The 14,669-nt window shown below is 40.2% G+C and overlaps 1 protein-coding gene across 3 annotated transcripts in view; it reads right to left on the bottom strand.

Annotated features, from left to right (window-relative positions):
* Nucleotides 1-4,756: 4,756 nt before the first annotated feature.
* Nucleotides 4,757-14,669, bottom strand: part of C1QTNF7 (C1q and TNF related 7) — a 33,086-nt gene continuing 23,173 nt past the window's right edge. For all 3 annotated transcript variants that reach the window (XM_026699646.2, XM_087936703.1, XM_026699648.2), the window contains one exon: nt 4,757-5,529. In XM_026699646.2, the coding sequence (XP_026555431.2) occupies nt 4,898-5,529 (632 nt within the window). In that variant the 3' untranslated portion in view covers nt 4,757-4,897. The remainder of the gene's footprint in view (nt 5,530-14,669) is intronic.

Below are 14,669 nucleotides of genomic sequence, written 5' to 3'. Positions count from 1 at the left end.
GGACAAACCAATTCTTTTAGCTATATAAAGCCATGCCCAGGCTCCGAGCTGTCTGACACGGCTCACAACAAATCCTGTTTCTTAGTCACCAAACAATTCCCATTGACTGACTTGTTGTTATGGCTACCCCAACTCATAATTTCTTACACACTGACAATGCCTTTTTAGTAATTGGGTGGAGGCTTAGAGGTCACAAAAGTGAGATCCTTCAGAGTTGCACTGTGCCCTAAGGATTGCACAAGAGAGCATTTACCCTTGTGCTAAAGTATACAGATTTTAATAAAAAATGCATGGTTGTGATTTACAACAATGGTTGTTCTTGTTTGCAGGGTATGATGAAAAATCAAGATGGCGGTCCTGACAGTGTGCTCAAAACTCCATTTTGTAGGTACATCAGTGCAATAAAAATGGACTGATATTTGTTCACAGCTTTGTGACCACCACGTTGACTTTTTGGACCATATTCTGGGGAATACGCACATTGGCTCCTTGTGTCCTCCTGCACAATGGCTTTTTAGCAGAAAGTAGAAAAAGTGATAACTGTGTGGGAAGAATCAAGAGAGGAAACGTACCTGCTATTTCTCCCTAGTTTTTGGAATCCATTTCACAAAATTGGTCTGTAGGATACAACGGTGACTCTGCCTTATTTTCCCCAATATCTTTGTCTTGGTCAGAAATTAGGTTAAGACTTAAATTAGGTTAAGACTGAAACTTGCACAAATAATTAGCATAGAGGGTTGTTTCTCAATCTCGGCAACTTTAAGATGCACTGATTTCAAGTCCTAACATGGCTGGGAAATTTGGGAGTTGATAGTAACAATGTTCAAAAGTGAGAACAATTAATCAGTGGGACGCCTTGACTCCAGAAGTTGTGGATGCACCATCACCTGAAGTTTTTCAACCAGAGATTGGAAAGCCATTTCCAGTCTGAAATGGGATATGGCAGTGGCGGCTAATCTTTTTCGGCTCCCGTGATGATGATGATAATTGCGTGCATGCTAGCTTGTGCATGCTCATGTGCCAGCACCCAGAAGCCAATATGTGCGGCCCCCCATTACCCCTTCGCATGCGCAAGTGACCCCCCTCATGCACTGCACATCTGTGCATGCGATTCCCCCTCACGTGCCGTGCATCTTTGCACATGCACGTGCGACTCCCTTGCATGCAGCGCATCTGCGCATGTGTGTGCTTTTCCCCCTCGCACACCTGCGCATGCGCATGCGATCCTCTCATGCGCAGCGCATCCTTGCGCATCTGTGTCCCTGCACATGCACACACATCCCCCGCGCATGCCCCCTCCACCCCTGTGCATGGTCACCAGATACCCAACAATCAGCTGTCGGGCAGCGTTGCGCGTGCATGCACAGTGGGGTTCTTCCAGGCGACCTCTCGCATGCCGGGGGAAATGGCTCTGCGTGCCACTTCTGGTACGCGTGGCATAGGTCTGCCAACACGGGTATAAAGTCTTCTGATGGGCTGGCTGCTAAAGCAAATCAAGGTTATATGGCATATACTTGAAAGGAGATTCTGTATTAGATAACTCCTGGAGCATTCTTTAGCCAAGGCTTAGGAATAGGGACAACTGGAGACTAATAGAACAAAGATGATTACTAAAATGTTTATTAGATGATATTTCTTACTATCTCACCTTGTCCTACCTTTTGCTTTAGTGAAAATGTGTAGACCTTTCATAATTCTTGGTTCTTGGCACTTTGTCCAGGATCCCTTCACCTTGTATCTGGCATCCGTCATCGGCCTCGGCACCAGAATCAGATCCGAATTGGGGACAATAATTTGTGGGCTCATCCTGGGATTCCATGCCTGAATTCAATTGGAAGACACCAATGACCAGAGGAGGGCCCCCAGATGGGTAAGACTAGTGGCTGAAAAGTGTGTGATTGTCTGAAATAAAGCTCCCAGCTGATGACTAAGATTGTGTGTTTCTGCATTGTCAGCCACAATCAGGGCTCATGACAGTGAATGAGTACCCTGAAAAACAAGGTATGTTGCAGAGATCCGCATGTCTCACCGATGCATACAGTGGATTGATTGAATGCAATGAGCAATAAAATTGTTTTTCCATGATGATGGTAGTGATGATCCAGTCAAAAGTATATTGAAAGAAAACATCACATTTTAATCACTTTAGTAAGATCCCAATATTTAAAATAGAGCAAAGCTGAATGTTATTTTTACTTAGGGGGGAACCTGGATCAAATACTAATTATACTGCAACATAATTATGGTACTTACACAATGAATATAAGTACATGGTAATAAGAAAAATGATTAGAAACAAATGAGAATATTGAGTTGTAATTAGCCAAGGAAAGTAAATAAACAAGTGAGATGATGACAATGATGATTGTTTGAAGATTTGGACTGTTCAGAATGATGTTCTGGCAACATTGTATTTTCAGATAAAAGTTACATAGATTTTAATATATAGCTCTTGAGAAAGAAATATGTACTTCTTAATTTTAAAAAGTAGTTATTCTGGGGGAAGAGAATTGTATTTCATTGCAAGGGAAATGTGGTGCAGTGGTTAGAGTGCAATATTGCAGGCTGCTTCTGCTGACTGCTGGCTGCCTGCAACTTGGCAGTTCCAATCTCACCACAGGCTCAAGGTTGACTCAGCCTTCCATCCTTCTGAGGTGGGTAAAATGAGGACCCAAATAGTTAGGGGCATTATGCGGACTCTGTAAACCGCTTACAGAGGGCCGTAAAGCACCATGAAACGGTATATAAGTCTAAGTGCTATTGCTATTGCTATCTAAGAATTTATTCCTCAAAAGTCTTCAAGGTAAAATATGGTGCTAAATGGACCAAGTGGCCAAAGAAGTACATAATTGATTCTAATTCACTTTTTGAGCAGCAGCATGAGGAATTAATGAGAGTCATGGAGGGGGGAGGGGAAGTTCAGGTTCAATTCAATTCAATTCAATTCGAGGAGGGGCTGCCCCAAAGAAAAGGGGATCCACCCATTTTCCAAAGCGCCAAAAGGCAAGACAAGGAACAACCAATGGAATCAATGAGAGAAGCAACCTATAACTAAGGAAAATTTCCTAACAGAACAATTAACCAGTAAAAGTTCTTTCCCACAAAGAATATAGTTACCACGGAGGTAAGAAGAAATATGGAAGTCTCCAGAGGTATTCACCAAATCTAGAATTGCTAATACAGAATTGGCTTAATCAATGGTTGGAATTAAAAGTCTACAGAAGTTGGTCTATTCATTTTTCTCTATTATGATTGGGGTGAAAATAACAGATAACAGATAATCAGAGTTGGAAGGGACCTTGTAGGTCATCTAGTAAACCCCCCACCCCCACCCAAGCAGGAGACCCTACACCATTTCTGACAGATGAGAGTCCAATCTCTTCCTGAAAGTCTCAAGTGATGATGCTCCCACAACTTCCAGGGCAACTTCTGTTCCATGGGTTGATTGTTCTCCCTGTCAGAAAATTCCTCCTTATTTCCAGGTTGAATCTCTCCTTGTTCAGTTTCCATCCATTATTCCTTGTCTGGCCTACAGCTTGACCCCTTCCTCTCTGTAATAGCCCCTCAAATATTGGAAAACTGCTATCATGTCTCCCCTGGTCCTTCTCTTTACTGGACTAGCCATGCCCAGTTCCTGCAACTGTTCTTCATGTTTTAGCCTCCAGTCCCCTCATCATCCTGGCTGCTCTTCTCTGCACTTTTTCTAGAGCCTCAACATCTTTTTTATAGTGTGGTGCAGGGATAGGATTCAAAAATCCCAGCAACCGGTTCACTTCCCAGTTGCTGGGTGGGTGTGACCATGGTGGGCGTGGCCTGCTGGAACTTCTGGGAAGGCCGTTTCTCGCTTTCCCGAGGGTCCGGAGTCTTCCCCCGGCCTCTGGGAGGGTGAAAACGGCGTTCCCTAGGCACCGGAGGCCCACCAGAAGCCAGAAACAGGCCCGTTTCTGGACTTTCAGAAGGCCCATTTTCGCCCCTCCCAGAGCCTCCGTGCAAACCCTTCACTTACCTGCATCACGTGGAGATTCCTGGGAGGGGCCAGCCAGTCAATTGAAATACCGGTTCAGCGAACCAGATGAAAACTTACCATCCAGTTCGCTCCAACTGAACCGGTAGAATCCCACCCCTGGTATGGTGACCAAAACTGGTTGCAGTACTCTAGGTGTAGTCTTACTAAGGCTTTATAGAGTGGTATTAGTACCTCACTTGATCTTGATTGTATCCCTCTGTTAATGCAACTTAGGACTGCATTAGCTTTTCTGGCTGCTGCTGCACACGGCTGGCTCCTATTTAACTGGTTGTCCACTAAGAGTCCAAGATCCCTCTCACAGTTCCTGCTATTGAGCCTGATTTCACCCAGTCTATATGTGTACATTTGGTTTGTAGGACTTTACTTTTCTCTACATTTAATTTCATTTTGTTAGATACGGCCCAGTGTTCGACTCTGTCAAGATCCATCTGGATCTTGAGCCTAACTTCTTGGGTGTTAGCTATTCCTGCCAGCTTATCATTCAAAAAGATAATTGTAATAGCATGTCTTATTACCCCAGACTTACCTCTTTTAAAAAATAAAATCTTTACTACTGATATGTTTTCATATTAATCATTGTTAACTAACTGACTCCTGTCATTCACAAGAACCATGTCATTACTCAATATCTATTGTCTAAAATATTATGTTTAAATGTATTTAAATACTATTAAACCTGGTTTTTTATTTCTTGGATTCTAAAAGGAAGCAGACAATAATTAAAGTTGCTATTATTTGAAAATAAGTCTTTTACTTTGGGGCCTTTGGCAACGAAAACAAAATTCCAGATAAAGGCATTGCCTTACAAAGAGGGAAGGGCAGAGTCTATCCACTGCCGTTTGTCCATTTAGAAGTATGTAGCCATCTCCATCACAGGTCATCTTCGTCTGACAGAGCATCAAGGTAGTCTGTATCTACATATAAGAGAAATCCCGAAAACAGACTGTCTGCCCACGTGGGATCAGAAAAAAGGCCATTTTGGTCAGTGTAGAAGATCTCAAGCCACACCTCATCCTCAGGTTGAAGGTAAATCACCGTTGACCCAGATGCCACATCGTGGTTTCCGGTGTTAGCATCAAATGTCTTTATCCGGAACTTCCCATTATGAACTAGACCAATGGCCAGGTGCTTATTTGCCAGTGTGATGTCATAAGAGAAATAATAAATCCCTGGGATGGCACAGATGAACTTTCCCGTTGAAGGATTATAATGTCCCTCTTCGTTAAAAAGGACCTTGTTAAATATGATTGGCAATCTTTCCTCTGGGTAACTTGTAGTAATACCAACAGAGAAAGCTGATCTCAGTATGATTTGCCCACATTTACAGATTCCCGGTGGGCCCGTTTTTCCTCTTTCTCCTTTCTCCCCTTTTGGTCCTACTGGACCAAGAGGTCCCATGTCACCTTTACCTCCTACCGATCCTGTAGGCCCCCTTTTGCCAGGCTGCCCTTGGTCTCCTCGGTCTCCAGTTTGTCCTGCAGGACCCGTCTTTCCTCTTACACCTGAGAAAAAGGAAACCGTTTTAACCACACCATTGTGTCATGGAGTATTATTAAACACAAGATCATAATTCTCTTTGGCAGCAAGCGGGGCATTTGGTTCCAGTAGGAACAGTATCACTGAGGTACAATGAGGGCATTTTATAGAAGTCTTGACTGATGAAAGCTGTAATAGACAGAGGCCAAAACCTCCAACACTCATCTTGTGGGGACCCACAGCCAAGGGTGGGATTCACCAGTGTGGACTGGTTCTATGGAACCGGTTGTTACGATTCTGCATTCAGAGAACCAGCAAATCACCCCATTGGCTGGCTCCTCCCCTCCCCACCTGCCTCTTCCCTGGAGGGGAGAGGCCCAGCTGTCCTGACACCCGGTCAGCCTCTATAGGCTTCAGTTTCCTTCCCTTTCCTTATTTTAACAGATTAACAAACGGACCTTGCGGGTCATCTCGTCCAAACCCTGCCCCGCCCAAGCAGGAGACCCTACAGCATTTCTGACCAATGGCAGTCCAGTCTCTTCTTGAAAACCTCCAGGGACGAAGCTCCCACAACTTCTGAAGGCAACTTGTGTTCCATGGGTTGATTGCTCTCCCTGTCACAGCTTGCGGGGTGGGGGCGTCACACGGTCCCTGGACAGAGCCACTTACCCAAAATTAAGTGAGTGGTGAAGACTGGCAAGCGAAGAAAGCGGGCGAGGAGCGGAGATCAGTAATATCCAGTTACTTTTAAGAGTGTCTGACACTATAGTTAGCATTTAAAAGATGTTATGGAAGAACAAGTTTCACCAGACAAGACAGACTGAGCTGAAAGTGGATTTGAAAACGACAGTCTATAAAAAAAGATGTTACACTATATATATAAAAGAATGGCTGACATTTTCATAACTACAATTAATCAATTGAAAATAAAACAACGGAAATACAATTACCAAACCAAGGGAGTTTGTTATTTTGTGCCAGTATTGGCACAAAAAATGTTTCCTAGCCAAGACTACTTTCTGATTGATTATCTACTACCTACCTGTCCTTCTGGATCCAGAACTCCCACAGATTCTTAGCTCTATTATTCTCCACAATCTTCTGTGGAAACTCCTTGATGGATGGATGGAGAATTTTGGGAGTTAAAGTCCACACATCTTTCAGCTGAGGAACACTGATCTTCCCCTTGGGTTCTATCTAGTGGGGTAAATCCCTGCTTCTATGGATCTGATGCTTTGTGCCTGTTCTTGTGCTGTTATGATCAGTGATTGGTGCTACCTTTTACACACACACCACTTCAGGAATAATTATAAAAATGATGATAAAAATGGTTTTCTCACTCATTTCTTTGCTAGTAGTTGAAACAAAATAAGCAGCGCAGCCATAAATGTCACTTAAAGTTGGGAACTCAAAGTCAGATGTACAGTAAATGTAGACTGATTTTTAGCTACACATCTTCCCAGCAAACAGCAAATTTTGAAGCTCCAGGTAAAGACAATTCATTTTAGGTTGAGTAACCACAGTTTGCATGTTAGAGGTTCTTAAAAGAATGCTGGGAAATTCTGTATTTTAAAGAACATTTGAGGGAGGGATGCAGAATAGCCCTTCTCTGCCTGTGGCTGTAAAGACCCAGCACCAATCCAAACACTGTTTGTGAAGCAACTGATCAACATTGACAGGGTAAGTCACTAGTACATGAAAAAAACAACAACCCTCCACACTCCCTTCTAGTACTGATGATGTTACCCAGTTTAGTAATGAAACATCTGCAAGAAAACCATAAAGCTCAGAGAGCACCAAGGGCTCCCACAGTTCAACCCTGAGCTACAAACATTCTCTTCTATCGATAAACACTTTTTGGTTAGAGGGACTCGGAGCCTGACTTATATGAGATGGCTCCCAGTGGATTTCGTTCTAAATTTTGATATGATTTCTGTAAATAAGGAATGTAGAATTATAATGGCTGAGTATTTGATCCTTCATACATCAAAAAAAATACAAAGCTAAGGGATAAACAAAAACAGATTTGAAAAAGGAAAAGGCTCAGGAAAGAAAAAGTGTAAGTGTAAGAAAGAGGAAAAGAAGGAAAACAGAAAAAGAATAACTTCCAACTTTCTTTGGTACAGATATAAGTAAAAAATATATCAAATTCTTACTCTAAGATTAGCATTTGTCTACATTAGTTGCATAATCCCATATCTAATCATCAAAGCCCAGATCAACTTTTAATTTCACTTTCTCACAAAAAGTCCAGTAATGGTTCATATCGCTTTAATCGCTATCTGTAAAGGAAGCTGATTTATTTAATTGCAACAAACTCTAAATAAAACAGGAATGAAAAATCCTAAACTGTTGAAAAATTTTAAAGCTGCAGGAACAGATGGCTTAACTGGAGAACTATGAAAATAGCTTTTGGTATGCCTATGTGACTATTCTAATATGATGGGAAGACTACATCAGTATCTGAAGATTGGTAGAAAAATGAATATAAAAATTAAAAGAACATTGGTTTAATTAAATAGTCCTGAAAAAGTTTGTAGCAGAAGTCTGATTTGAGGGACTATAAAAGATGACAATGAGCAAAATTTAGGAAATGATGGGCAAGGGGTATAAATGTGGAAAGCTTTATTGTACAAATGTTGATTTTTAAAAAGTATATGTATATGGTAAAGTAAACATACTTCCATTACGGAACATTTTGTGTGCATATGATATTGGAAGCTTATTGGTAAGAGTGACATATGATGTAAATATAGCATAAGCAGGGGGTTCAACTAGAAGATCTCCAAGGTCCCTTCCAACTCTGCTATATGGGAAGAATATATGGGAATCATCAAATGCTTAGCAAATATTTCAGCACTGAGCAAAGAACAAAGATATGTGACATTTACTTGGTTGCTACTATTTATGTGAAATAAATGCTCGCAGCAATATTAAAGTTATGGGTTGTTTGGGAATGTCAATGTACATGTTATTTTGAATGTAGACAATGTTGTTGACTGAGAACCTGAATGATTTTCAGTGACTGTTGGGTGATTTGTCTGACTAGCATGGATATGAAAACTGTTATATCAAAGGTTATGTTAGTTGTTTTTGCCAGAGAAAATGGAGCGAATCGTTAAAAAATCTATTAAAATGGCAGAAAAAGAGCAAGTAGATGGATTTGTGAACTTAGATTGTTACTGAAAAATAAGAAATAGAGACAATTTAAATGCATAAATTATGCTGAAAAGGTAATAGAGTATGTAGAAAGAAGTGAAAATGGCTATATATCAGAAAAGACAGAATTAATAAGTTTAAAGTACAAAAAGCAATTTATGATGCGGTAGATCGGGGTCTCCAACCTTTGGGACCCCAGGGACAACCCAACTCATAATTTTAAATCCTGCAGACAACAGACCCTGGGAAAATCCCCCAAAAAGTCTGCAGGAAAATTCCCCACTCTGTTTTTCTACCGATCGATTGTTCTTTATTTGGGATCGCAAGGATACCATCTCCAGCTTTGTTCTCAGGGAGAGAGAGAAAGAGAGAAAGAGAGACTTTTGGCTTCATGCAAGGAAAGCAGCAGAAGCAGCAAGAAGTCTTTCTTTCTCTCCTCCAAACTCTGCCAGAAATGAGTCTTTGTAAGACTTACCACACCGATGCAGCCTCTTGGAGCAGGATGCCTTGCAGGGTCCCAAAGACTCATTTCTGGTGGAGTTTGGGGGAGAGAAAGAAAGACTTTTGCTGTTTTCCTTGTGTGCAGACAAAAGCAGCAGAAGAAAGAAGTGGAAAGAAGCAGCCCGGTGCCCAGGCCAGGTGCGTGAGGCGAGTGGGGCAAGTTCCCCTCCTCTGCCCTTTCCCCCCTCCCCTCACTGCCTCGTGTTGTTCACAATGCAAGTGATGCAACCCTTGTGTTCCCATGAGCCATGCGGGCAGCACAGCCTTGTGTTTCTGCGCAGCCTGGGTTAATTGCTTTGGTGGGGGTGCTTTGGGGGGTGACATTGCTCTGCAGACCACCAAAATTTTCTCATGGACCACCAGTAGTCCCCGGCCCACTGGTTGGCAACCACTGTGGTAGATAGATATATAGTTGAACGCTGGTTGGCTAGGATGTATTTTTTTCCTTGCATTAAGTTTTATCAATTGATTTATCCATTATTTAAGCAGTATATATTGAAGGAAATCTACATTTTTTGTTAATGAAGGTACTACAAATTGGGTAAACTGATGCAAATTTATAGTTGCACAAATTATATACATTAACACAAATGACATAAGTATATTACTTAGGAATTTATTGCACATTCAGGTTTAATGTGCATCCCACTCTACTTTCATAGGCTGTCAACCCAAGGGTTTCCTGTATTTCATTTTCATTTTTTAATTCATAATTTATCTGACTTATTGCCTTTTATTCCTTTTTAGTGCTTTGTGCATATGCTTTTAATTATAGCTCAAAGAATAGGGTTCCTCCCTTCCTCTAAAAATTTTATCAAGGGAAAAATTTCCTTCATTCACCATCAACAATTTTAGATTTATGTCATTACTACTTAAAGTATGCATTTAATCCTATTAATCTTTTGTATGATCTACTTTAATTAAATGAATGCAAGCATTAGCATGAAAATTACTAAAGTGACTGAAACTGAAATCTGGATACATGAGTATTCACATCTGCCATGAACTGATTTATTTAATTTTATCAAGTGAGAACTGTATATTGTTATTAACAAATTACTTGAATTTTGCTTGATTTTTACTGCTTTTGGACCCAAGAGTTTACAAAGTATTTTAGAATATGGAGACATTTAAACATCTAAACATCAATAAACGTATTTCATTCATTTTGACAATTCCATTGTCTTTACATCTGATTATGAAATTAGACTCCTCCCCTTGAATTAGATCATAATGCACTTAAGACTTCCTTCTTCCCATAGGGATGTATAACTAAAGCAATATTGGAATAAATCCTAATTAGCTGCAGAGGATTCATCAGTAATCGCATTAAATGATTGATAGCTACTTTTGTTCAGGGAAGAGGATACATAACGACACCCAATTCTGATAATGGTAAGATTTTGGTTTCCCCTTAATGTTCCCCAGGCAACTTTCTAAAGAAATCAGATTTTCTTCATTTTTCTCCCTTTCACTAAATGGGCAAGGGCCTAGTTCATCAGGATACTGCTTACAATCCTAAGTTCTTTAGCCATTCTCTTTAGCTAAAAGCAAAATAAGGGAAGATTTCAGAACTTAATATTCTTTCTTTCTTTCTTTCTTTCTTTCTTTCTTTCTTTCTTTCTTTCTTTCTTTCTTTCTTTCTTTCTTTCTTCTTTAGTATCTACAAACACTACATAGCACTTCAAAAATGTCTGCCAGTTGTGTCCTTATCTAAACTGGGAGGCTCTGCACACAGGCACTGATGTCTAGTCATCTCTTGGTTGGATTGCTGCAACATGCTCTACTACATGGGGTATCCTTGAACAGTATTTGGAAGCTACAGCTGGTGCAGAATACAGTGATGTACACAGTTCTGGAAGCCCCTGGAGTGGCACTTATAATACATATTGTGCCAGCTTCATTGATTACAGTTAGCTTCCGGGTCCAATTCAAATCAGGGGTGTATAACTCAATTTCATTGAGGGCCGCATCAGCATTATGGTTGCCCTCAAAGGGCCAATTGCATGAACATAGCTTGAGTTTTAAATCCCACCTTTCACAAGAGACAAACAAACTATTCTGGCTCAATTTGCATCTTTAGATTGCTGGTCCAAAGAACTGTTTCGCCTAACAAGAGGGAGAGTGTTTGAATTGCTGTGAGGGGCCAGAAATTACACATCTCTCAAGGGATAAACAAACAACCTCTTCTCTATCTCTCCCTGCAGCTCTCCAGTCTTCAAACCCTTTACAAATACAGTTGGAAGAGACTGAGTAATCCTTTCTTGTGCCCCAAAACAAAAAAAGCTGTGTTTTCTCTAGCCCTGGACTTGCCTTCAATTCCTTATTGCTTGTACCTTCAAGAGAAATAAAAAAGGCCTCTAGCCAGTTTACAACATGGTTGCAAATCATTAGTGAAGGGCTGTCTCCATAGCAACGGGGCACTCCCCACCCCCGAAAACAGAAGTCTTATCCAGGCGGGCAATTTAAATACAGAAATGCAGTTGTCGTTTTCTCTTTGGTGAAAGAGCCTAGAAGATTTTTCTTCTTTCTCTTTCTTTACTGAAAATCAAATGGTACAACCTACACTGCTAAGCAAAGGGAAATCATTGGACTAAAGTATAACCTTATTTGATGAATTTTCCTCTCAGCATAAGTGTCTGCAACCCAGTTTTTTTTTTCACAGCCCATCTGCTTGCCAACCAACTGCTAGCCTGCAGCACCATCTGGTGGTCAACTATTAATTTGGATCAGATATCAGCAGCAATTGCCGACTTTCTTTAATTGCCGACTCTCAATACTACCTCATTACTTCAATAATCCATCACTGATTACTTCATTACCTCAAAACTTATAACTGTTCTACTTCATTACATAGGTCAATGATTATATAATCAATTTCTATAAAATAATTTATCAATGGTTTAATCGATTTATTGTTTTAATTGATTCATGTGATTAGAGTGTTTAGTGCAAATAGTGTGATTAGTGTAAAAATCAGGATACATGTAATTTAATTGATTAGTAAAATTAGTGATTTACTGAATTTAATTGAACAGTGTGATAAGCAATTAGTGTAATTAATTGATTAGGCTGATTGTTGCTTAGCATAATTATTTGACTAGAGAGATTATTGTGACTGATTAATTGGTGTGATATTGGCTATATTGATTACCCAAAACTGTTTCATTAAGCAATTTAATCAACGTATTATCTCAACCAACCTACCATGCCAGTAAAAAAATCCAGTGCCAAACCACAACGTAAAGAGAAAGAAATCCCCACCAACTACAATGATCTAATATATATCGATTTTACAGAAGACAATGTTGAAAAAGCTCTACGCAATCTAAAACCATCTCTATCTATTGGTCCAGATGGAATATGTGCCTATTTCTTAAAAAAGCTATCCACTGCCATAGCCGAACCTCTAAGCATAATCTTTGAAAAATCTTTCAGGACCAGCCCCTTGCCAAAACTATGGTCACAAGCCACGGTCATCCCCATCTTCAAAAAGGGAGATCCCAGCCTAGTTGAAAATTACAGACCAATCTCCTTATGCTGCGTCACCTGTAAAGTCATGGAATCAATTATTAACCAATCCATCATCCTCCACTTAGAGACAAACAACCCACTCTCTAATAAACAATTTGGTTTCAGAAAAAGCTATCTGCAATCTGCAACTCTTACACTGCAAAAAACATATGGACTACACAACTTGATCAGGGCAAAACAATAGATGCAATCTACATAGACTTCTGTAAAGCCTTTGATTCAGTGGTACATGACAAACTACTACTAAAAATAAAATCCTATGGGATCTCTGGACAACTGCATAACTGGATAGAAGCATTCCTGTCAAACAGACAACAAATGGTCAAAATTGGGAGCATCCTATCAAATTCTGTACCTGTCAACAGTGGTGTCCCCCAAGGTTGTGTTCTCGGACCTATTCTCTTTATACTCTACATAAATGACCTCTGTGATCACATTAAGAGCGACTGCGTTCTCTTCGCTGATGATGTAAAGCTATTCAACACCACAGAAAATACTGCTACCGTTCAAAAAGACCTTGACTATGTATCAGAATGGTCAAACAAATGGCAACTTCAAATCTCAACAAATAAATGCTCTGTCTTAATATTTCAGCAAATTATTTCAGCAAATAATTCCTCAATTATGTCTGCTCCTTTTTTCTTTCCTTTCCTCTTCCTTAAGAAATGTATTCAATCCAAAAGTCCGGTGTATTATTTCAGCTAGTGTCTTTTAAGTTTATTTTCAACAATCAATGTTCTTAAATCTTTGTTTCCAGGTCTTCTAGTTGGTCCTTTCCCAGCTATTTCCCATGGTCACTGGGTGGTTATAACGATGTTTTCAAATATCTTCTCCCTTATAATATTCTAATGTCACTTTCCCAGGTTTTTATTTTATTATAATGGAGTTTCTTTTATTTTCTTTTAAATTCCAAAGTCCAATTTCTTGGAAAGACCAAACACTTTCCAAAAAGTCCCTGAAATTTTTCCTATACCATCAGGTGGTGCTCCTGATTCTTTTCCAAAATCCATTCTTTCTTTTATTTTTGCTTTCTTTTTTAAATATAATACTTTTATTAAGTTAGCTAATTTCAATTATTAGCTATGATTTCTTTTCTTTTAAACACACTCAATTCCAGCATTTAATTATACCTTTTAAGTTCCAAAAATCCAATAGTTATCCAGTTTAATTTCCAAGCCTTTTTTGTGTTCAATTATTTTCCTTTAGATTTTCTTCTCCAAATTAATCTATTACAATAATTCAAGCCAATTTTATAAGATCCAATTTCCTTCTCACTTTTCTTCCACACACTTTCCTCCAAAATAGTCCTTTATTTTTTTAATACTGGGCTACCTTAATGTCCATGCATTTTGCCTAGTTCACACTCCACTTGCTTCTTCTCCTCTCCAGCACAGTCTTAGTTTTCTGGACTGGTCTTCGTCTTCGTGGTGGCCATTTTAGACCACTGCTACAGCTTGCCTTTGGAAGGCTCCCCTCAACCCTCCAGGCAGTTCCCCCTTTTTCCACCACCCCTCCAGGGTGGTTCTGGTCTTGATCGGGACCCTCCAGCAACTTAGCTTGGGGTGAAATCGCATACGATTGCAGATTCCGCCCCGACTCCGATGATGAGTAAAACAGAGGTCCAAACTAACCATGTTCTGAGTGCTTTCCTTTCACCAAGAATACCAGTTCTCATGTGCTTGATGCCTCCTGTGCGTGTACCCAGGGGAAGTGCCTGGCCAGGGTGCGGTAGGCTGGGGTTGATGGATCCTGCCCCTCACTATCTCCAGGGCATCCCTGCAAGCCAGAGCTAATCATATTGCAGGCTGGATCTGGCCCACAGACATTTAGTTTGACATGTCTGTTTTAAATCTATATGGTATGAGTCCAGGGTATCTGAGGAGCTGTTTTGCCCCATTGGTATTAGCCAGGAGTGGGATTCAAATTTCTTAACCACCAGTTCTGTGAGCATGGACTAATTTGTGGGTGTGGC

The sequence above is a fragment of the Pseudonaja textilis genome, chromosome 6, assembly GCF_049901715.1.
Source record: "Pseudonaja textilis isolate UNSWEBS1 chromosome 6, rPseTex1.2, whole genome shotgun sequence".
Classification (NCBI taxonomy): Eukaryota; Metazoa; Chordata; class Lepidosauria; order Squamata; family Elapidae; genus Pseudonaja; species Pseudonaja textilis.
This window is presented reverse-complemented; position numbering and strand designations above follow the sequence as displayed.